General features: G+C 43.1%; 1 protein-coding gene across 1 annotated transcript; it reads left to right on the top strand.

The window, feature by feature from the left end:
• Positions 1–11,804: 11,804 nt before the first annotated feature.
• LOC135520714 (protein S100-A5-like) lies at positions 11,805–13,889 on the top strand. The gene is made up of 3 exons (XM_064946472.1): positions 11,805–11,910; positions 12,851–12,998; positions 13,545–13,889. The coding sequence occupies exons 2-3, from the start codon at positions 12,858–12,860 to the stop codon at positions 13,716–13,718; spliced, it is 315 nt and encodes a 104-aa protein (XP_064802544.1). The 5' UTR covers positions 11,805–11,910; positions 12,851–12,857; the 3' UTR covers positions 13,719–13,889.
• Positions 13,890–25,957: the final 12,068 nt, after the last annotated feature.

The following is a 25,957-nucleotide window of genomic DNA, read 5'->3' as shown; positions in this document are numbered from 1 at the left end:
ACAAATAGTAATACTACTAGAGCATGCAAACTATAAATAGTACTGCAAGAGCAGGCATAGTAATAGTAGCACTGCTAGAGAAATATACTAATCGTAGTACTACTAGAGTAGGCATAGTAATAGTAGTACTACTAGAGCAGGTATACAAATAGTAATACTACTAGAGCAGGCAAAGTAATAGTAGTACTACTAGAGCAGGTTTACAAATAGTAAAACTACTAGAGCATGCAAACTATAAATAGAACTGCAAGAGCAGGCATAGTAATAGTAGTACTGCTAGAGCAGGTATACTAATAGTAGGTACTGCTAGAGCATGCATACTATAAATAGTACCACTAGAGGAGGCATACTAAAAGTAGTACTGCTAGAGTAGGCATACTAATAGTAGTACCACAAGAGCAGGCATAGTAATAGTAATACTACAAGAGCAGGCATAGTAATTGTAATACTACTAGAGCAGGCATATTAATAGTAGTACCGCTAGAGCAGGCATACTATTAGTAGTACTACAAGAGCAGGCATACTAGTAATACTACTAGAGCAGGCATAGTAATAGTAGTACTACTAGAGCAGGCATACTAACAGAAGTACTACGAGAGCAGGCATACTAATAGTAGTACTACTAGAGCAGGCATAGTAATAGTAGTACTACTAGAGCAGGTATACTAATAGTAGTAGTGCTAGAGCAGGCATAGTAATAGTTGTACTGTTAGAGCAGGTATACTAATAGTAGTAGTGCTAGAGCAGGCATAGTAATAGTAGTACTGCTAGAGCAGGTATACTAATAGTAGGTACTGCTGGAGCTTGCATACTATAAATAGTACTACTAGAGCAGGCATACTAATCGTGGTACTACTAGAGTAGGCAGAGTAATAGTAGTACTACTAGAGCAGGCATAGTAATAGTAGTACCGCTAGAGCAGGCATACTAATAGTAGTACTACTAGAGCAAGCATAGTATAAATAGTACTACTAGAGCATGCATACTATAAATAGTACTACTAGAGCAGGCATACTAATAGTAGTACTACTAGAGCAGGCATAGTATAAATAGTACTACTAGAGCATGCATACTATAAATAGTACTGCTAGAGCAGGCATACTAATAGTATTACTGGAGCAGTCAAACTAATAGTAGTACTGCTAGAGCAGGCATACTAATAGTAGTACTACTAGAACAGGCATACTAATAGTAGTACTGGTAGAGCAGGTATACTAATAGTAGAACTACTAGAGCAGGCATATAAATAGTAGTACTACTAGACCAGGCATACTAATAGTAGTACTACTAGAGCAGTCATACTAATAGTAGTACTGCTAGAGCAGGTATACTAATAGTAGAACTACTAGAGCAGACATATAAATAGTAGTACTACTAGAGCAGGCATACTAATAGTAGCAGTGCTAGAGCAGGTATACTAATAGTAGAACTACTAGAGCAGGCATATAAATAGTAGTACTACTAGAGCAGGCATAGTGATAGTAGTACTACTAGAGCAGGCATAGTAATAGTAGTACTACTAGAGCAGGCATACTAATAGTAGTACTGCTAGAGCAGGTATACTAATAGTAGTACTACTAGAGCTGGCATAGTAATAGTAGTACTGCTAGAGTAGGCATACAAATAGTAATACTACTAGAGCATGCATAATAATAGTAGTACTACTAGAGCAGGTATACAAATAGTAATACTACTAGAGCATGCAAACTATAAATAGTACTGCAAGAGCAGGCATAGTAATAGTAGTACTGCTAGAGAAATATACTAATCGTAGTACTACTAGAGTAGGCATAGTAATAGTAGTACTACTAGAGCAGGCAAAGTAATAGTAGTACTACTAGAGCAGGTATACAAATAGTAATACTTCTAGAGCATGCATACTATAAATAGTACTACTAGAGCAGGCAAAATAATAGTACTACTGCTAGAGCAGGTATACTAATAGTAGGTACTGCTAGAGTATGCATACTATAAATAGTACTACTAGAGGAGGCATACTAAAAGTAGTACTGCTAGAGCAGGCATACTAATAGTAGTACTGCTAGAGCAGGAATACTAATAGTAGTTACTGCTAGAGCATGCATACTATAAATAGTACTACTAGAGGAGGCATACTAAAAGTAGTACTGCTAGAGCAGGCATACTAATAGTAGTACTGCTAGAGCAGGCATAATAATAGAAGTACTACTAGAGCAGGTATACAAATAGTAATACTACTAGAGCATGCAAACTATAAATAGTACTGCTAGAGCAGGCATAGTAATAGTAGTACTGCTAGAGCAGGTATACTAATCGTAGTACTACTAGAGTAGGCATAGTAATAGTAGTACTACTAGAGCAGGTATACAAATAGTAATACTACTAGAGCAGGCAAAGTAATAGTAGTACTACTAGAGCAGGTTTACAAATAGTAAAACTACTAGAGCATGCAAACTATAAATAGAACTGCAAGAGCAGGCATAGTAATAGTAGTACTGCTAGAGCAGGTATACTAATAGTAGGTACTGCTAGAGCATGCATACTATAAATAGTACTACTAGAGGAGGCATACTAAAAGTAGTACTGCTAGAGCAGGCATACTAATAGTAGTACCACAAGAGCAGGCATAGTAATAGTAATACTACAAGAGCAGGCATAGTAATTGTAATACTACTAGAGCAGGCATATTAATAGTAGTAAAGCTAGAGCAGGCATACTATTAGTAGTACTACAAGAGCAGGCATACTAGTAATACTACTAGAGCAGGCATAGTAATAGTAGTACTACTAGAGCAGGCATACTAACAGAAGTACTACGAGAGCAGGCATACTAATAGTAGTACTACTAGAGCAGGCATAGTAATAGTAGTACTACTAGAGCAGGTATACTAATAGTAGTAGTGCTAGAGCAGGCATAGTAATAGTTGTACTGTTAGAGCAGGTATACTAATAGTAGTAGTGCTAGAGCAGGCATAGTAATAGTAGTACTGCTAGAGCAGGTATACTAATAGTAGGTACTGCTGGAGCTTGCATACTATAAATAGTACTACTAGAGCAGGCATACTAATCGTGGTACTACTAGAGTAGGCAGAGTAATAGTAGTACTACTAGAGCAGGCATAGTAATAGTAGTACCGCTAGAGCAGGCATACTAATAGTAGTACTACTAGAGCAAGCATAGTATAAATAGTACTACTAGAGCATGCATACAATAAATAGTACTACTAGAGCAGGCATACTAATAGTAGTACTACTAGAGCAGGCATAGTATAAATAGTACTACTAGAGCATGCATACTATAAATAGTACTACTAGAGCAGGCATACTAATAGTGGTACTACTAGAGTAGGCAGATTAATAGTAGTACTACTAGAGCAGGCATAGTAATAGTAGTACCGCTAGAGCAGGCATACTAATATTAGTACTACTAGAGCAGTCATAGTATAAATAGTACTACTAGAGCATGCATACTATAAATAGTACTACTAGAGCAGGTATACTAATAGTAGTAGTGCTAGAGCAGGCATAGTAATAGTTGTACTGCTAGAGCAGGTATACTAATAGTAGTAGTGCTAGAGCAGGCATAGTAATAGTAGTACTGCTAGAGCAGGTATACTAATAGTAGGTACTGCTGGAGCTTGCATACTATAAATAGTACTACTAGAGCAGGCATACTAATCGTGGTACTACTAGAGCAGGCATACTAATAGTAGTACTACTAGAGCAGGCATAGTATAACTAGTACTACTAGAGCATGCATACTATAAATAGTACTACTAGAGCAGGCATACCAATAGTAGTTCTGCTTGAGCAGGCATAGTAACAGTTGTTCTACTAGAGCAGGTATAGAAATAGTACTACTACTAGAGCATGAATACTATAAATAGTACTACTAGAGCAGGTATACTAATAGTAGTAGTGCTAGAGCAGGCATAGTAATAGTAGTACTACTGGAGCAGGCATAGTAATAGTAGTACTGCTAGAGCAGATATACTAATAGTAGGTACTGCTAGAGCAGGAATACTAATAGTAGTTACTGCTAGAGCATGCTAGAGCATGCATACTAGAGCAGGTATAGAAATAGTACTACTACTAGAGCATGAATACTATAAATAGTACCACTAGAGCAGGCATAGTAATAGTAGTACCGCGAGAGCAGGCATACAAATAGTAGTACTACTAGAGCATGCATACTATAAATAGTACTACTAGAGGAGGCATACTAAAAGTAGTACTGCTAGAGCAGGCATACTAATAGTAGTACTGCTAGAGCTGGAATACTAATAGTAGTTACTGCTAGAGCATGCATACTATAAATAGTACTACTAGAGGAGGCATACTAAAAGTAGTACTGCTAGAGAAATATACTAATCGTAGTACTACTAGAGTAGGCATAGTAATAGTAGTACTACTAGAGCAGGCAAAGTAATAGTAGTACTACTAGAGCAGGTATACAAATAGTAATACTTCTAGAGCATGCATACTATAAATAGTACTACTAGAGCAGGCAAATTAATAGTACTACTGCTAGAGCAGGTATACTAATAGTAGGTACTGCTAGAGTATGCATACTATAAATAGTACTACTAGAGGAGGCATACTAAAAGTAGTACTGCTAGAGCAGGCATACTAATAGTAGTACTGCTAGATTAGGAATACTAATAGTAGTTACTGCTAGAGCATGCATACTATAAATAGTACTACTAGAGGAGGCATACTAAAAGTAGTACTGCTAGAGCAGGCATACTAATAGTAGTACTGCTAGAGCAGGCATAATAATAGAAGTACTACTAGAGCAGGTATACAAATAGTAATACTACTAGAGCATGCAAACTATAAATAGTACTGCTAGAGCAGGCATAGTAATAGTAGTACTGCTAGAGCAGGTATACTAATCGTAGTACTACTAGAGTAGGCATAGTAATAGTAGTACTACTAGAGCAGGTATACAAATAGTAATACTACTAGAGCAGGCAAAGTAATAGTAGTACTACTAGAGCAGGTTTACAAATAGTAAAACTACTAGAGCATGCAAACTATAAATAGAACTGCAAGAGAAGGCATAGTAATAGTAGTACTGCTAGAGCAGGTATACTAATAGTAGGTACTGCTAGAGCATGATTACTATAAATAGTACTACTAGAGGAGGCATACTAAAAGTAGTACTGCTAGAGCAGGCATACTAATAGTAGTACCACAAGAGCAGGCATAGTAATAGTAATACTACAAGAGCAGGCATAGTAATTGTAATACTACTAGAGCAGGCATATTAATAGTAGTACCGCTAGAGCAGGCATACTATTAGTAGTACTACAAGAGCAGGCATACTAGTAATACTACTAGAGCAGGCATAGTAATAGTAGTACTACTAGAGCAGGCATACTAACAGAAGTACTACGAGAGCAGGCATACTAATACTAGTACTACTAGAGCAGGCATAGTAATAGTAGTACTACTAGAGCAGGTATACTAATAGTAGTAGTGCTAGAGCAGGCATAGTAATAGTAGTACTGCTAGAGCAGGTATACTAATAGTAGGTACTGCTGGAGCTTGCATACTATAAATAGTACTACTAGAGCAGGCATACTAATCGTGGTACTACTAGAGCAGGCATACTAATAGTAGTACTACTAGAGCAGGCATAGTATAACTAGTACTACTAGAGCATGCATACTATAAATAGTACTACTAGAGCAGGCATACCAATAGTAGTTCTGCTTGAGCAGGCATAGTAACAGTTGTTCTATTAGAGCAGGTATAGAAATAGTACTACTACTAGAGCATGAATACTATAAATAGTACTACTAGAGCAGGTATACTAATAGTAGTAGTGCTAGAGCAGGCATAGTAATAGTAGTACTACTGGAGCAGGCATAGTAATAGTAGTACTGCTAGAGCAGATATACTAATAGTAGTACTGCTAGAGCTGGAATACTAATAGTAGTTACTGCTAGAGCATGCATACTATAAATAGTACTACTAGAGGAGGCATACTAAAAGTAGTACTGCTAGAGAAATATACTAATCGTAGTACTACTAGAGTAGGCATAGTAATAGTAGTACTACTAGAGCAGGCAAAGTAATAGTAGTACTACTAGAGCAGGTATACAAATAGTAATACTTCTAGAGCATGCATACTATAAATAGTACTACTAGAGCAGGCAAATTAATAGTACTACTGCTAGAGCAGGTATACTAATAGTAGGTACTGCTAGAGTATGCATACTATAAATAGTACTACTAGAGGAGGCATACTAAAAGTAGTACTGCTAGAGCAGGCATACTAATAGTAGTACTGCTAGATTAGGAATACTAATAGTAGTTACTGCTAGAGCATGCATACTATAAATAGTACTACTAGAGGAGGCATACTAAAAGTAGTACTGCTAGAGCAGGCATACTAATAGTAGTACTGCTAGAGCAGGCATAATAATAGAAGTACTACTAGAGCAGGTATACAAATAGTAATACTACTAGAGCATGCAAACTATAAATAGTACTGCTAGAGCAGGCATAGTAATAGTAGTACTGCTAGAGCAGGTATACTAATCGTAGTACTACTAGAGTAGGCATAGTAATAGTAGTACTACTAGAGCAGGTATACAAATAGTAATACTACTAGAGCAGGCAAAGTAATAGTAGTACTACTAGAGCAGGTTTACAAATAGTAAAACTACTAGAGCATGCAAACTATAAATAGAACTGCAAGAGAAGGCATAGTAATAGTAGTACTGCTAGAGCAGGTATACTAATAGTAGGTACTGCTAGAGCATGATTACTATAAATAGTACTACTAGAGGAGGCATACTAAAAGTAGTACTGCTAGAGCAGGCATACTAATAGTAGTACCACAAGAGCAGGCATAGTAATAGTAATACTACAAGAGCAGGCATAGTAATTGTAATACTACTAGAGCAGGCATATTAATAGTAGTACCGCTAGAGCAGGCATACTATTAGTAGTACTACAAGAGCAGGCATACTAGTAATACTACTAGAGCAGGCATAGTAATAGTAGTACTACTAGAGCAGGCATACTAACAGAAGTACTACGAGAACAGGCATACTAATACTAGTACTACTAGAGCAGGCATAGTAATAGTAGTACTACTAGAGCAGGTATACTAATAGTAGTAGTGCTAGAGCAGGCATAGTAATAGTAGTACTGCTAGAGCAGGTATACTAATAGTAGGTACTGCTGGAGCTTGCATACTATAAATAGTACTACTAGAGCAGGCATACTAATCGTGGTACTACTAGAGCAGGCATACTAATAGTAGTACTACTAGAGCAGGCATAGTATAACTAGTACTACTAGAGCATGCATACTATAAATAGTACTACTAGAGCAGGCATACCAATAGTAGTTCTGCTTGAGCAGGCATAGTAACAGTTGTTCTATTAGAGCAGGTATAGAAATAGTACTACTACTAGAGCATGAATACTATAAATAGTACTACTAGAGCAGGTATACTAATAGTAGTAGTGCTAGAGCAGGCATAGTAATAGTAGTACTACTGGAGCAGGCATAGTAATAGTAGTACTGCTAGAGCAGATATACTAATAGTAGGTACTGCTAGAGCGTGTATACTATAAATAGTACCACTAGAGCAGGCATAGTAATAGTAGTACCGCGAGAGCAGGCATACAAATAGTAGTACTACTAGAGCATGCATACTATAAATAGTACTACTAGAGGAGGCATACTAAAAGTAGTACTGCTAGAGCAGGCATACTAATAGTAGTACTGCTAGAGCAGGAATACTAATAGTAGTTACTGCTAGAGCATGCATACTATAAATAGTACTGCTAGAGCAGGCATAGTAATAGTAGTACTGCTAGAGCAGGTATACTAATCGTAGTACTACTAGAGTAGGCATAGTAATAGTAGTACTACTAGAGCAGGTATACAAATAGTAATACTACTAGAGCAGGCAAAGTAATAGTAGTACTACTAGAGCAGGTTTACAAATAGTAAAACTACTAGAGCATGCAAACTATAAATAGAACTGCAAGAGCAGGCATAGTAATAGTAGTACTGCTAGAGCAGGTATACTAATAGTAGGTACTGCTAGAGCATGCATACTATAAATAGTACTACTAGAGGAGGCATACTAAAAGTAGTACTGCTAGAGCAGGCATACTAATAGTAGTACCACAAGAGCAGGCATAGTAATAGTAATACTACAAGAGCAGGCATAGTAATTGTAATACTACTAGAGCAGGCATATTAATAGTAGTACCGCTAGAGCAGGCATACTATTAGTAGTACTACAAGAGCAGGCATACTAGTAATACTACTAGAGCAGGCATAGTAATAGTAGTACTACTAGAGCAGGCATACTAACAGAAGTACTACGAGAGCAGGCATACTAATAGTAGTACTATTAGAGCAGGCATAGTAATAGTAGTACTACTAGAGCAGGTATACTAATAGTAGTAGTGCTAGAGCAGGCATAGTAATAGTTGTACTGTTAGAGCAGGTATACTAATAGTAGGTACTGCTGGAGCTTGCATACTATAAATAGTACTACTAGAGCAGGCATACTAATCGTGGTACTACTAGAGTAGGCAGAGTAATAGTAGTACTACTAGAGCAGGCATAGTAATAGTAGTACCGCTAGAGCAGGCATACTAATAGTAGTACTACTAGAGCAGGCATAGTATAAATAGTACTACTAGAGCATGCATACTATAAATAGTACTACTAGAGCAGGCATAGTAATAGTAGTACTACTAGAGCAGGCATAGTATAAATAGTACTACTAGAGCATGCATACTAATCGTGGTACTACTAGAGTAGGCAGATTAATAGTAGTACTACTAGAGCAGGCATAGTAATAGTAGGACTACTAGAGCAGGTATACAAATAGTAGTAGTGCTAGAGCAGGCATAGTAATAGTAGTACTACTAGAGCAGGCATAGTAATAGTAGTACTACTAGAGCAGGCATACTAATAGTAGTACTACTAGAGCAGGCATAGTAATAGCAGTACTACTAGAGCAGGTATACTAATAGTAGTAGTGCTAGAGCAGGCATAGTAATAGTAGTACTGCTAGAGCAGGTATACTAATAGTAGTAGTGCTGGAGCTTGCATACTATAAATAGTACTACTAGAGCAGGCATACTAATCGTGGTACTACTAGAGTAGGCAGAGTAATAGTAGTACTACTAGAGCAGGCATAGTAATAGTAGTACCGCTAGAGCAGGCATACTAATAGTAGTACTACTAGAGCAGGCATAGTATAAATAGTACTACTAGAGCATGCATACTATAAATAGTACTACTAGAGCAGGCATACCAATAGTAGTTCTGCTTGAGCAGGCATAGTAATAGTTGTTCTACTAGAGCAGGTATAGAAATAGTACTACTACTAGAGCATGAATACTATAAATAGTACTACTAGAGCAGGTATACTAATAGTAGTAGTGCTAGAGCAGGCATAGTAATAGTAGTACTACTGGAGCAGGCATAGTAATAGTAGTACTGCTAGAGCAGATATACTAATAGTAGGTACTGCTAGAGCGTGTATACTATAAATAGTACCACTAGAGCAGGCATAGTAATAGTAGTACCACGAGAGCAGGCATACAAATAGTAGTACTACTAGAGTAGGCAGAGTAATAGTAACACTACTAGAGCAGGCATAGTAATAGTAGTACTACTAGAGTAGGCATATTTATAGTAGTACTACTATAGCAGGCATAATAATAGTAGTACTACTAGAGCAGGCATAGGAATAGTGTACTACTTGTGCAGGCATACTAATAGTAGTACTACTAGAGCAGGCACAGTTATAGTAGTACTGCTAGAGCAGTTATACTAGTAGTAGAACTACTAGAGCATGCATAGTAATAGTAGTACTACTAGAGCAGGTATACAAATAGTAATACTACTAGAGCATGCAAACTATAAATAGTACTACTAGAGCAGGTATAATAATAGTAGTAGTGCTAGAGCAGGCATAGTAATAGTAGTACTACTAGAGCAGGCATAGTAATAGTAGGACTACTAGAGCCGGCATACCAATAGTAGTACTGCTAGAGCAGGCATACTAATAGTAGTACTACTTGAACAGTCATAGTAATAGTAGTACTACTAGAGCAGGCATAGTAATAGTAGTACCGCTAGAGCAGGCACACTAATAGTAGTAGTACTAGAGTAGGCAGAGAAATTGTAGTACTACTAGAGCAGGCATAGTAATAGCAGTACTACTAGAGCAGGCATACTAATAGTAGTTCTACTAGAGTAGGCAGAGAAATAGTAGTACTACTAGAGCAGGCATAGTAATAGTAGTACCGCTAGAGCAGGCACACTAATAGTAGTAGTACTAGAGCAGTCATACTATAAATAGTACTACTAGAGCAGGCATACTAATAGTAGTAGTACTAGAGCAGTCATACTATAAATAGTACTACTAGAGCAGGCATACTAATAGTAGTACTACTAGAGCAGTCATACTATAAATAGTACTACTGGAGCAGGCATACTATAAATAGTATTACTAGAGCAGGCGTACTAATAGTAGTTCTACTAGAGCAGGCATAGTAATAGTGATACTACGAGAGCATGCATACTATAAATAGTACTACTAGAGCAGGTATACTAATAGTAGTTGTGCTAGGTCAGGCATACCAATAGTTGTACTACTAGAGCAGGCACAGTAATAGTAGTACTACTAGAGCAGGCATACTAATAGTTGTACTACAAGAGCAGGCACCGTAATAGTAGTACTGCTAGAGCATGCATACTAATAGTAGTACTACTAGAGCTGGCATCATAATAGTAGTACTGCTAGAGCAGGCATACTAATAGTTGTACTACAAGAGCAGGCACCGTAATAGTAGTACTGCTAGAGCAGGCATACTAATAGTAGTACTACTAGAGCTGGCATCATAATAGTAGTACTGCTAGAGCAGGCATACTAATAGTAGTACTACTAGAGCTGGCATCATAATAGTAGTACTACTAGAGCAGGCATAGTAAAAGTAGTACTGCTAGAGCAGGCATACTAGTAGTATTACTTCTAGAGCAGGCATAGTTATAGTAGTACTGCTAGAGCCAAACAAGCTGTCTGCATTTCATTCCCAAAAATGTATATTCCCTTCTGCCCTAGCTCACTCCACTTCAAAGATCCAATAGGTATTCTGTGAATAAAAGCAATATGGCAGACACTCGGTGGGGCCAATGCTTACACCTAGCCTGCCTTCTCAGATCTGCAAAGGGGAGTGAAACAGGACAGAGAGGAGGAGATAACTTTTTGGAATGAAAATGCAGCCCAGGGTTTTGTAGCAGAACGATGGAAAATGGTGGTTAGGTTACGCAACAGTTTGGCTGGATAAATTAGAGGCGTGCTCTCTGTGGTGATAGAAACAGGGGCATGCTCTAACAAACACACACACAAATAAGGGCATGCCTCAGAGCTGTGACTCATATTACCCATTTTTAGAGCTGTCTGGAATCTCCACAGCTCCACTTTCCACACAGTTTGTAGAGAACAAATCAACCCCAGGTTTGAGGGCGACAACATGTTGGAGTGTTATAACATAGAAGGTTACCACAGCTGGGGCATGGCCTATTACACAAGGCCTGGTCTTTCAAACAAGCAAATGCATGTCAAATACAATTAAGGAATACGCTTCTCTCTTCACACCCTCAAAACAAGATTGAACATAATATTGACCTTTAAAACATGAATTAATGCAAATGATAGCACTGGCACATGACCATTTGAGATCAAGTCTGATGGAGCAGGTTTGGGTGGAGCTGACCTCATTTCAGGGCTGCTTGTGGGCTGATCATGTGTCTGCTCTGCTTGAGGGGGTGTTTTTCACTTTAAGAGGAAACTTTTCTTCTCTCTGTCTCACATCAGTCTCACATCAGGACCCAGCCTGTCAGCTACACATATCATAGATCTTACCTTCTGCTCTGAGGTGAGTAGAGAGGGAGGGAGGAGGGGGAGGGGGGCTGCTACAACTCTCAGATAGAGGAACACAGAGGAGGGAAGGAGCAAGGAGGAAGGAGAGAGTTAGGAACATAAAGATAGAACTGTTCTATTATATACAGTTAGGAATGAGGGAATGAGAAAGGTAAAGAAGTTGGAAGCAGGGAATGAGAGAGACGGGAATTGGATAGATGGGCGGGACATGTTGAATGAATGGACTGAATACGGAGCATAGTAATGTGTGTGTGTGTGTGTTTGTGTTTGTGTTTGTGTGTGTGTGTGTGTGTGTGTGTGTGTGTGTGTGTGTGTGTGTGTGTGTGTGTGTGTGTGTGTGTGTGTGTGTGTGTGTGTGTGTGTGTGTGTGTGTGTGTGTGTGTGTGAGTGTTGGGTGAATGAAGAACAGATGAATCAGCCATTCCATTATAAAGTGCCAATAACTATACATTTGCAACTGTTTGCCAAATCAATGTTACAATGTGATTATTTTATACGTTGCATTCATTTACTCAGGAAACACCAACTGTAAACACACTTTAGAACAACGTTGTCTAGACCTGAACACATTCCATTTCCTGAGTCTTATAACATTAAACATGTTTTCATCTTTAGTGTCGCTGAGCTTCCTCTTCCTCTGTCTTGTTGTGAATCATATGTTCCATTGTAATAACCAGCCATAGACAGGATGACTACTCATGTCACTCTCATCCTATCTTCTCTTCTCTCTTCCCCTCGCTTTACTCTCTCTAATCCAATACTCTACCTCCCTGTGATTTCCTCACTCATAACTTCCCCTCTACCTGCTTTCCTCCCCCCTCTCTTCCTCTCTTCCCCCCTTTTCTCCTCCTACCCCACACCCCTGCCTCCCTCTCTCTCTCATCCCCTCTTCCCAACTCTCTCTCCGTCCACCTGCCTCCTCCTCTCTCCCCCAGGTACAGTATGTCTCGTCTGGAGAAGGCCATTGTATCCATGGTGGAGGTGTTTGAGGACTATGCTACAAAGGATGATAAGAATCGCCAGCTTAGCGGTACAGAGCTCGCAGAGCTGATGAAGAAAGAACTGGCCAGCCCAGAGTTCCACGTAAGACACACACACACACACACACACACACACACACACACACACACACACACACACACACACACACACACACACACACACACACACACACACACACACACACACACACACACACACTCGAACTCAGTGTTATCCTGTATGGATCAGTTGGTAGAGCATGGTGCCAGTAACACCAGGATAGTGGGTTTGATTCCTGGGCCCCACCCATACGAGAAATCGATGCACGCATAACTGTAAGTCACTTTGGACAAATGTGTCTGCTAAATGGTATATTATTCTATTATCACACACACACAGCCTATCCACATGTTTTACATATCCATACCACAACATAGTAGTAATGTTTTATTAACATACACATACCACTGCGTGTGTGTGTGTGTGTGTGTGTGTGTGTGTGTGTGTGTGTGTGTGTGTGTGTGTGTGTGTGTGTGTGTGTGTGTGTGTGTGTGTGTGTGTGTGTGTGTGTGTGTGTGTGTGTGTGCGTGCGTGCGTGCGTGCGTGCGTGCGTGCGTGCGTGCGTGCGTGCCTGTCTGTCTGTCTCAGGGAAAGGTGGAACCAGCAGTGCTCCAGGAGGCGATGACCAACCTGGATAAGAACCATGATGGAGAGATCAACTTCAGAGAGTTCTCCATGTTCTTGGCTACTCTGGCCAGGGGCTACTACAGAGCCAGAAACAAGGGCAAGGGCAACAAGAGCAAGCCTGACAAGCCTGAATGAGGGGCGAAAAATTACCTGTTGACAGGTGTGGCCAGTATCGAGACACAGACACACACTGCTTTTCTATGATAAAAGCAAGAAAATGATACACTTACTGTAACTTGTATGGTGCTTTTAAGATGTCTTCTCAACATTTCCCCTGTTTTTAAATGAAATTTGATTTTCTTACTAGTTTGTGTTGTGTGTTTCATTTTTGTGATTCTAGAATTCCTCGAGATGATGTGATGAGCACCAATTCTCAGACATTACCACTGGTACACCATTAAAGGGATACTGCAGAGCTCTGGCAATTATGTTGTTTTTCTACTTACCCAGAGTCAGATGTGTTTCTATGTGCAGTCTCTGCACTAGTTAGAATTGGCACACGAAACTATCTTTAACGTCATTCATACTGCACACAGAGACATACAAATGGTATGCACAAGTTCATCAGACTCTGGGTAAGTAGAAAAACATCCAAAATCTTAATCGCCAGAATCTCGCAGTATCCATCCATCACGCTTTCAGTGAGAATGTCTGTTACCGTTTTCTACTCATTCTTTGGTGAGAACCCGCTTCAGGTGTAGGCTTGGTTTACATATTTTCTTCCCCTCGTTACTCCCCCTCTCATCCTCCCATCCAGCCCATGTCCTGAGGACTCCATGTGTCTCCCTGTGTTAGTGTCACAGTATTAGATAAGAGGACAGGTATAATGTTGAGATTAAAGGTAGAAGCCTGATTATGACCTAATGCTTTATAGTCGGGTGAATCCATTCACCTTATGCTCATATCATTTTTCTCACAATAGACTATAGAGCCCACAGCTGGTACAACAAATATAGACTGGTTTCACCCTCCCATGAAGCCCCTGGACACTGATCAGTGTGTTGTCTCCTCTTAAGGTTAGAATTAGGGGTCGGTAAACTGAGCCTAGATCTGTACATATTGGACTAAATGGAGTTCTTTCAATGTTCTGATCAGGTAGTACGATTAGTAGAATATGGGGGCACAGGTAAAAAAAATGTTTTTGAAAAATGTGTTTAATTTTTAATTTATTAAATAACTTAAATAATAAGTTCAATTCCTTTTTAGAATTGTGCAACCTTGTTCTACTACTTGATCTACAGTCTACAATGCATTTTCTGTGTAAGCACCGTAGCTCTTATACAGCTCCTTTAACTCAACTCCTGAACAGAATGTTCTGATCAGGATAGGGTGATTCTATGAACCCTATTACTGCTGTCTTCTGGCTCACTATCTGGATTACATTATTTGACCCAAAATACATCCCTCAGCCTTTAGGATCAAATGAGAGAACACCTCCCCCAGCCTCTATAATCAATAATCAAATGAGAGAACACCTCCCCTAGCCTCTAGAATCAAGAATCAAATGAGAGACCACCTCCCTCAGCCTCCAGCTCAAATGGGAGAACACCTCCCTCAGCCTCCAGCTCAAATAAGAGAACACCTCCCTCAGCCTCTAGGATCAAATGGGAGAACACCTCCCTCAGCCTCTAGGATCAAATGGGAGAACACCTCCCTCAGCCTCTAGGATCAAATGGGAGAACACCTCCCTCAGCCTCTAGGATCAAATGGGAGAACACCTCCCTCAACCTCTAGGATCAAATGGGAGAACACCTCCCTCAGCCTCTAGGATCAAATGGGAGAACACCTCCCTCAGCCTCTAGGATCAAATGGGAGAACACCTCCCTCAACCTCTGGGATCAAATGGGAGAACACCTCCCCTAGCCTCTAGAATCACGAATCAAATGAGAGACCACCTCCCTCAGCCTCCAGCTCAAATGGGAGAACACCTCCCTCAGCCTCCAGCTCAAATAAGAGAACACCTCCCTCAGCCTCTAGGATCAAATGGGAGAACACCTCCCTCAGCCTCTAGGATCAAATGGGAGAACACCTCCCTCAGCCTCTAGGATCAAATGGGAGAACACCTCCCTCAGCCTCTAGGATCAAATGGGAGAACACCTCCCTCAACCTCTAGGATCAAATGGGAGAACACCTCCCTCAGCCTCTAGGATCAAATGGGAGAACACCTCCCTCAGCCTCTAGGATCAAATGGGAGAACACCTCCCTCAACCTCTGGGATCAAATGGGAGAACACCTCCCTCAGCCTCTAGGATCAAATGGGAGAACACCTCCCTCAGCCTCTAGGATCAAATGGGAGAACACCTCCCTCAGCCTCTAGGATCAAATAGGAGAACACCTCCCATGGCCTCTAGGATCAAATGGGAGAACACCTCCCATAGCCTCTAGGATCAAATGGGAGAACACCTCCCACGGCCTCTAGGATCAAATGGGAGAACACCTCCCACAGGCTCTAGGATCAAATGGGAGAACACCTCCCTCAGCCTCTAGAATCAAATGGGAGAACACCTCCCTCAGCCTCTAGGATCAAATGGGAGAACACCTCCCTCAACCTCTAGGATCAAATGGGAGAACACCTCCCTCAGCCTCTAGAATCAAATGGGAGAACACCTCCCTCAGCCTCTAGGATCAAATGGGAGAACACCTCCCTCAACCTCTAGGATCAAATGGGAGAACACCTCCCTCAGCCTCTAGGATCAAATGGGAGAACACCTCCCTCAACCTCTAGGATCAAATGGGAGAACACCTCCCTCAGCCTCTAGAATCAAATGGGAGAACACCTCCCTCAGCCTCTAGGATCAAATGGGAGAACACCTCCCTCAGCCTCTAGAATCAAATGGGAGAACACCTCCCTCAGTCTCTAGGATCAAATGGGAGAACACCTCCCTCAACCTCTAGGATCAAATGGGAGAACACCTCCCTCAGCCTCTAGAATCAAATGGGAGAACACCTCCCTCAGTCTCTAGGATCAAATGGGAGAACACCTCCCTCAACCTCTAGGATCAAATGGGAGAACACCTCCCTCAGCCTCTAGAATCAAATGGGAGAACACCTCCCTCAGCCTCTAGAATCAAATGGGAGAACACCTCCCTCAGTCTCTAGGATCAAATGGGAGAACACCTCCCTCAACCTCTAGGATCAAATGGGAGAACACCTCCCTCAGCCTCTAGAATCAAATGGGAGAACACCTCCCTCAGCCTCTAGGATCAAATGGGAGAACACCTCCCTCAACCTCTAGGATCAAATGGGAGAACACCTCCCTCAGCCTCTAGGATCAAATGGGAGAACACCTCCCTCAGCCTCTAGGATCAAATGGGAGAACACCTCCCTCAGCCTCTAGGATCAAATGGGAGAACACCTCCCACAGCCTCTAGGATCAAATGGGAGAACACCTCCCTCAGCCTCTAGGATCAAATGGGAGAACACCTCCCTCAGCCTCTAGGATCAAATGGGAGAACACCTCCCTCAGCCTCTAGGATCAAATGGGAGAACACCTCCCTCGTGAATTATCGGTGTTATCTTAGTAGTTATGTCAAGTCCTACTTGTTTTTTATTCTCCCGCTTTTTGGATAGTCAACGCAATTCTGTAAAATCCTGCATTGTAATAGATCTACACATAGACAGATGGTGGTATTGTATCAGGAGTGTGTAGCGCCCAGGTGCTAAAGCAAGTGTCTCTCAACTCCCAACTGTAATGCTGCTTATAGACCAGCGTTCTTCACCGTTGGTCCTTGGCAGCTACAGGGAGTGTCGGATTTATTTCCTGCCAAGCACCAACACCCCTGATTCTACTAATCATTGGTCATTGGTAAATTCATTGAACCAGTGTTAGAATGGTAGAAAACCTGACACCTTTAGCTCTCCAGGACCAGGATGTAAGAACACTGCTGCAGGTCAATACCAGTGGACAGGAGCAGTAGAATGACCTGTATCTCAGAGACTTCCTAGGTTAAAGGGGAGGTCCCATCAGTGATCAGCTCTTGTGGACCTGTAATTGGCACAAATGAAGATGGGTCGAAATGGCCAAAAACTTTGCATGTGAATGTTTCTTCATCTGTGTGTGTGCCTGTGTGAGTCTGTACTTGCATGCTTGTATGTGTGTGTGCCTGTGTGTGTGCCTGTGCACACTCGTATGTGAGTGTGTGTATGACAGTGTGATAAACACCTGCATCTAAATGGGAATGGAATGTATCTCTAAGGCGAGAACCATGGTTTGTTTCATATAGTAATATAAATCAATGTGTAGTTATGAGTTGAAGAACAGTAACCACGACTTGTACTTCACCGTTTGGATCATCACTCATACGTTTGTCACAGCTTTCTTCCTGGGAAGGAGAGGCGGACCAAAACGCAGCGTGGTAATAGTTCATGGTAATTTAATAAGGTAACTCAAACATGAACAGGATACAAAACAATAACCGTGAAAACCGAAACAGACCTAACTGGTGCATAAAACACAAAGACAGGAAACAACCACCCACAAAATACCCAAAGAATATGGCTGCCTAAATATGGTTCCCAATCAGAGACAACGATAAACACCTGCCTCTGATTGAGAACCACTCAAGGCAACCATAGACTTACCTAGACAACTAAACTGAACACAACCCCATAAATCGAATAAACCCCGAGACAAGACGAACACAATAAATCACCCATGTCACACCTTGGCCTAAACCAAAATAATAAAGAAAACAAAGATAACTAAGGCCAGGGCGTGACAACGTTAATGACCGTCATTAAAGCACAACATTTGCACCACTAATTGCTAATTCATTGCTAATTGCTTTGACCGCACTGTCAACATGACTATGCCAATAAAGTTTGTTAGGTTTAACTAGGTGTGGTTCTTGTTTGCAGGGTGTGTGAAATCCAAGCGACCCAAGCCCAGCTCCAAGCCACAATCTGAAAGTGATACAAACCCTGTGATCAGTGTCTTTGTTCAACACACCAGTCTGTCTTCATGTCAGGGTGTCAGAGCAACAGAACAGAGACAGACCTCTACAGCTACTAGGTCGACATGAAACAAACTGTCAGGACCCGGTTTCGAACCTGGGTCTCCGGAGTAAGAAACAGTCACTTAACCAACTGAGCCACGAATAGAGAGCAGAACCCAGAAGATGAGGCAGACACAGCAGTACTTAAGATGGTGTATTTAATAAAGAAAAAATCCTAAAATACAAAAAATGGCAAATCCAAAAGGTGGTAGGTAAAACACAAAAAGACCTCAAAAGAAACTCACCAAAAATAAACAAAAACAAAAAACAGAATACCACAAGAACGTCACCCGGAATCGACAAGAGCACACAGAACACTAGGGCAGGGTGCTAACATACAAACACAGAGCACAGAACAGAGGGAAACTAAGGGTTTAAATACACTCAGGGGAAACGAGACACAGGTGCAAATAATAATGGGGAACAAGGAAAAACATAAGGACAAAAAGCACAATGGGGGCATCTAGTGACCAACAACCGGAACAACCCTGGCCAAATCCTGACAGAATCCCCCTAGGAACGGCTCCTGACGTTCCTACCAGCTCTCTCAGGGTGGAGGGCCCTGAACTGACGAATGAGGTCAGGGTCCAGTATGTCTCTGGCAGGAACCCAGGAGCGCTCCTCAGGACCGTAGCCTTCCCAGTCCACCAGATACTGCCAGGACCGCTGCACCCGGCGGGAGTCCAGTATCCGATGGACGGTATAAGCCGGCTGGCCTCCAATGACACGAGGCGGAGGGGGAGGTCTGTCTGCCGGGACAAGGGGAGAAAAAACAACAGGTTTTAACAAGGAAACGTGAAATGTGGGATTAATCTTAAGGGATCTGGGTAAGTGTAGGCGATAAGAAACTGGGTTAACTCTCCTGGCAACCTTAAAGGGACCGATGTATTTTTGGGACAGCTTGCGAGACTCCACCCGTAGTGGTAAGTCTCTTGTGGAGAGCCAGACTCTCTGGCCGGGGCGCAGGGTAGGCCCGGGACGGCGACGTCTGTTGGCTTGTTGTTGGTACCTCTGTGAGGAACGCATAAGTTTAAGACGGGTCTTCCTCCACATAAGCCGACAGCGTCTGACGAACTTCAAGGCTGAAGGCACTCTGACTTCTGCCTCCTGGTCCGGGAACAATGGAGGAGCATAGCCAAACTGACACTCGTGCGGGGACATACCAGTGGAGGAGGAGCGCAAGGTGTTGTGCGCGTATTCGGCCCAAACAATAAAGGATGACCATGTGGACGGGTTGTCACGAGTCATACATCGAAGGGTGGTTTCCAGCTCTTGATTCATCCTCTCTGTTTGGCCGTTGGACTCCGGATGGTACCCTGAAGATAGACTGGCAGAAGCCCACATGAGTGGGCTTCTGAAAACCTGTCGATTATGACTAGGATAGTAGTATTGCCATGGGATGGAGGAAGTCCAGTAATAAAGTCCAATGAGATATGGGACCAGGGTCTGTGGGGAACAGGTAAAGGGTGAAGGAGTCCTTGAGGGCGGAGGTGAGAAGATTTGCCCTGGCAGCACACGGGGCAGGCATTGACGAAAGTGGCAACGTCTTCTCTTATGGTAGGCCACCAGAACTTACGCTGGATGAACTCCAAGGTGCGACCTACGCCCGGATGACAGGTGAGGCGAGAGGAGTGCCCCCACAGAAGGACCTGAGTCCTCACTGCCTTGGGGACAAACAACCGATTGGCAGGACCTCCTTTCGGGTCCGGTTCGCTAGCTTGAGCACGTCTCACGGTATCCTCAACTTGCCACGAGATCGGAGCCACAATCTTAGCCGCAGGAAGGACAGGCATGTCCGTGTCATCTCGAATGGCAGGAGCGTAGACTTGGGACAGGGCATCCGGTTTGAGATTCTTCGACCCGGGCCGAAAGGTGAGGATAAACTGGAATCGATTGAAGAAAAGAGACCATCTAGCTTGTCTAGAGTTCAACCGCTTCGCCTGCTGGATATACTCCAGATTTTTGTGGTCCGTAAGCACTTGAAACGGGTGAGGAGCCCCCTCGAGCCAGTGTCTCCATTCCTTCAATGCCATCTTAACCGCTAGGAGTTCACGATCCCCCACATCGTAGTTCCTCTCAGTCGGGGTAAGCCGGTGTGAGAAGAAAGCGCACGGATGAAGCTTCTTGTCTTCACCCCTCTGAGACAGGACAGCTCCAACACCAACCTCTGATGCGTCTACCTCCACCACAAATGGTTCATCCGTAGTCGGTAGTATCAGGATGGGAGCAGAGAGAACGCGCTGCTTGAGTCCTTGGAAGGCCGTCTCAGCTTCTCTTCCCCACAAAAACCTTGCATTGCCACCTTTGGTTAAAGCTGAGAGAGGAGCTGCCACCAAGCTGAAGTTCTTGATGAACTTGCGGTAAAAGTTTGTGAAGCCCAGGAAACGCTGAACATCCTTAACGGATTTGGGGGTGGGCCAATCCGCTACCGCCCCTACCTTCCTGGGGTCCATTTGGACTCGACCGGGTTCCACTACAAATCCCAGGAATTGTACTCGGGATGAATGGAATTCACATTTTTCCGGCTTAACGTACAGATGGCTGTCTAGGAGGCATTTGAGTACTTGTCTGACATGCTTAGTGTGTTCTTGAAGGGAGCTCGAAAAGATGAGGATGTCATCCAAGTAAACGAACACAAATATGTTAAGCATATCCCTAAGCACATCGTTTATGAGCGCTTGGAACACCGCTGGGGCGTTGGTCAGGCCGAAGGGCATCACCAAGTATTCATAGTGACCAGTAGGCGTGTTGAAAGCGGTCTTCCACTCGTCACCAGGTCTGATCCGCACAAGATGGTATGCGTTCCGCAGGTCAAGCTTAGTGAAAACAACTGCTTCCTGGAGCAGCTCGAAGGCTGTGGCCATAAGGGGTAGCGGGTAACGGTTACGGACGGTTATGGCATTGAGTCCCCGGTAGTCGATGCAAGGACGTAATCCACCGTCTTTCTTGGCCACAAAGAAAAACCCTGCTCCCGCCGGGGAGGTGGATGGACGCATGAGGCCTGCTTCCAGAGCGTCCTTGATGTAGGTATCCATAGCAGCTCGTTCGGGTGGAGATAGGGAAAAGATCCGACCCCTGGGGGAAAGTGCCCGGAAACAGGTCGATGGGGCAATCGTAAGGTCTATGGGGTGGTAGCATGGTGGCCCTCTGTTTGCTAAACACCAGTTTGAGGTCATGGTAACACTCGGGAACTCGGGTCAGGTCGATGGATTCTAAAGACTCGGGAGTAGAACTCGGGGAATTCTGGAAAATACAAGTAGCTTGGCACGTAGGACCCCACTGCTTGATAGTGCCCACAGACCAGTCGATGTGAGGGTTATGGCTGTGAAGCCAGGGGTATCCAAGGACGAGAGGGAACTCGGAACAGGAGATCAAATGAAAGTTCATCAATTCCTGGTGTTGTGAAACTGAAAGTCGCAAGGAGGTAGTGACATGAGTGACAAGTCCAGATCCCAAAGGGCTTCCATCCAATGTAGTAACCCTCATGGGGTCACTTAGAGGTTCAGAGGGAACGCCATTCTCCTTCGCCCAGACACCATCCATGAAGTTACCTGCGGCTCCAGAGTCTACCAAGGCTTGAAGGTGAAGCTTGTGGTTGTCCCAGGAGAGGGTGACTGGAATGAGCAGACGGGAGTTGGACGGATGGGAGGAGGTTATGTTTCCCGTTACAGTTCCCCCCGGTCTGTACGGGACAGAGCGTTTCCCTGGAGCCCGGGACACGTGGAACGGAAATGGCCCGGTTTGCCGCAATATAGACAGCGTCGCTCCCTCATCCGGCGGTCTCTCTCAGCCTGGGAGATACGTCCAATCTGCATGGGTTCCGGTTGTGCCAGCGATGATAAAGGTGGGGACTCGGAGCTGGGACTGATAGGGGCTAGAGGTCTACGGTTGAGTTCTCTCTCTCTCAGACGCTGGTCAATGCGTGAGGCCAACTTGATCAGGGACTCGAGATTGTCCGGTGGTTCCCGAGTGGCCAGTTCATCTTGGATAGTGTCGGAAAGGCCTTTCAGAAAGCACACCGTGAGCGCCTCGTTGTTCCAGCCACTCGCTGCTGCCACCGTGCGGAACTGGATGGCATAGTCCGTCACGCTGCGCCAACCTTGATGGAGAGACAGGAGCTGTTTGGCTGAGTCAGAACCACTGCTTGGGCCTTGAAACACTTGTTTGAATTCCTCAGCAAAGGCAGAGTAGCTGGCACAGCAGGAACTATGGGCATCCCACACAGCAGTAGCCCAGGCCAGGGCTTTTTCCGACAGCAGGGTGATGATATATGCGATCTTAGACCGGTCGGTGGGAAACGACGAGGGTTGCAGCTCGAAGGAGAGAGAACATTGAGTGAGAAACCCTTTACAAGCACTTGGATCACCTGAGAACCGTTGGGGAGGTGGAAGACGAGGTTCAGCCAGGGGTTAACTGCCATGGGTACGTGAACCTGAGGTACTGGAACGGGAACTGTTGCCGGGGTAAGTCGATCAGATATTTGCTTAATGGAAGTCAGCATCTCCGACAGAAGATGAGAATGTCTAGCCATTAAGGCCTCTTGCTGAACCAGGGCGGCTTCGTGGCGTTGGACAGTCTCCTGGTGGTGGAACAGCGTGGAAAAAAGGTCCTGGGAAATGGCTGCCTCTGGGTTCATTTTTTGGCTCTGTGTTTCTGTCAGGACCCGGTTTCGAACCTGGGTCTCCGGAGTGAGAAACAGTCACTTAACCAACTGAGCCACGAATAGACAGCAGAACCCAGAAGATGAGGCAGACACAGCAGTACTTAAGATGGTGTATTTAATAAAGAAAAAATCCTAAAATACAAAAAAATGGCAAATCCAAAAGGTGGTAGGTAAAACACAAAAAGACCTCAAAAGAAACTCACCAAAAATAAACAAAAACAAAAAACAGAATACCACAAGAACGTCACCCGGAATCGACAAGAGCACACAGAACACTAGGGCAGGGTGCTAACATACAAACACAGAGCACAGAACAGAGGGAAACTAAGGGTTTAAATACACTCAGGGGAAACGAGACACAGGTGCAAATAATAATGGGGAACAAGGGAAAAACATAAGGACAAAAAGCACAATGGGGGCATCTAGTGACCAACAACCGGAACAACCCTGGCCAAATCCTGACACAAACATGCTGCAGCTTACATTGTCTAAACCATAAAATGTGAACCAAGCCAGTAAGGGTTATTTCAAATGGAGTCCCATGGTTGAATGTTCTACTAAATTCAAGATATATATATATCCCATCTTCATTATCTAATGAGCACCCATTTAACACTTAATAAAGGGAAAAAGGTGACCTCATTTTCTATCATTTAGTGGAGTTGCTACAATTCTCTATCATATTTTACTACAGGCCTCTGACTGTTTTTACATAAACTGAAATCAATTGTTTACTGCTGTGTCATTGACCGTATTTATGTTTGCAAATGTCACCATTTCAGAGATGGGTCTAGGGAACCTGTCAATCAACAAGGTAGCCCTACAGGTCAGTCAGCATGGTAGCTCTACAGGTCAATCAGCAAGGTAGCCCTACAAGTCAGTCAACAAGGTAGCCTTACGGGTCAGTCAGCAAGGTAGCCCTACAAGTCAGTCAACAAGGTAGCCCTACAGGTTATTCAGCATGGTAGCGCTACAGGTCAGTCAACAAGGTAGCCCTACAGGTCAGTCAACAAGGTAGCCCTACGGGTCAGTCAGCAAGGTGGCCCTACAGGTCAATCAACAAGATAGCCCTACGAGTAAGTAAGCAAGGTAGCCCTACAGGTCAGTCAACAAGGTAGCCCTTCAGGTCAGTCAACAGGGTAGCCCTACAGGTCAGTCAACAAGGTAGCCCTACAGGTCAGTCAACAAGGTAGCCCTACAGGTCAGTCAGCAAGGTAGCCCTACAGGTCAGTCAACAAGGTAGCCCTTCAGGTCAGTCAACAAGGTAGCCCTACAGGTCAGTCAGCAAGGTAGCCCTACAGGTCAGTCAGCAAGGCAGCCCTACAGGTTACTTTTACACCAGGTTGGTGAATCCTTCAGTGCTTGGTCTACGGAAATGTCACTTTACCACAATAAACACTATAATCACTGCAGTTGTCACACTATTAAGACTATGCTGCTATACAGTCACTGACTCACACACCCTGAATCCCATGGTCTGTGTGTGTGTGTTCGTGTGTGTGTGTGTGTTCGTGTGTGTGTGTGTGTGTGTGTGTGTGTGTGTGTGTGTGTGTGTGTGTGTGTGTGTGTGTGTGTGTGTGTGTGTGTGTGTGTGTGTGTGTGTGTGTGTGTGTGTGTGTGTGTGTGTGTGTGTGTGTGTGTGTGTGTGTGTGTGTGTTTGTGTGTGTGTGTGTGTCAATAGCAGTGTGTTACTTTCACTTAGATTCAATTGTTTAGTAGTTCACATTCAAATAGGCTGCCATGACTCCCTGACCATCAAGTCTCCCTGTTGTTTGTGGAGATACAGTCTCTGCCCTGCATTTACAGCATTGTCCTGTGTTCCTTGTCAAATATGTGTGAGACGAGGATAGTCTATTTGTCTGTTAGGGAGGGACCTCTGTAGTGCCATGCAAAACTAGCAAGCCGCTGTAGGAGCTATGAAACCCGAGCTAATCTAACCTGCTCCTAGTTCTGCCTGCAGGCCTTAGAGCTAAACTACAGGACCTCATACCTCACCGAACTGGTAGAGCAATCATTTATTTTTTTTGTATGATTGTGTCAGAGGTTGGACATTCTACTAAATTCAAGATATATATGCATCCCATCGTCGTTATCTAATGAGCACCCATTTCACACTTCATTTAAAAAATGACCATGCCAATAACGTGTATTAGGTTGGAATCACTAGCTGGGGTTCTTGCTCCCAGTGTGTGGGTGTGTGCATGTGTGTGGGTGTGTGGGTGAAATACAAGCGACCCAAGCCCAGCTCCAAGCCACAGTGTGAAAGTGATACAAACCCTGTGATCAGTGTCTTTGTTCAACACACCAGTCCGTCTTCATGTCAGGGTGTCAGAGCAACAGAACAGAGACAGATCTTTACAGCTACTAGGTCGACATGAAACAAACATGCTGCAGCTTACATTGTCTAAACCATAAAATGTGAAGTTAAGACTGGTTAACCAAGCCAGTAAGGGTTATTCCAAATGGAGTCCCATGGTTGAATGTTCTACTATATTCAATATATATATATATCCCATCGCCATTATCTAATGAGCACTCATTTAACACTTAATAAAGGGAAAAAAATGACCTAATTTTCTATCATTTAGTGGAGTTGCTACAATTCTCTATCATATTTTACTACAGGCCTCTGACTGTTTTTACATAAACTGAAATCAATTGTTTACTGCTGTGTCATTGACTGTATTTATGTTTGCAAATGTCACCATTTCAGAGAT

This window comes from Oncorhynchus masou, chromosome 29 (genome assembly GCF_036934945.1).
Source record: "Oncorhynchus masou masou isolate Uvic2021 chromosome 29, UVic_Omas_1.1, whole genome shotgun sequence".
Lineage (NCBI taxonomy): Eukaryota > Metazoa > Chordata > Actinopteri > Salmoniformes > Salmonidae > Oncorhynchus > Oncorhynchus masou.
Note: the sequence above shows the minus strand (reverse complement) of the source record. Positions and strands in the feature narration are given on the sequence as shown.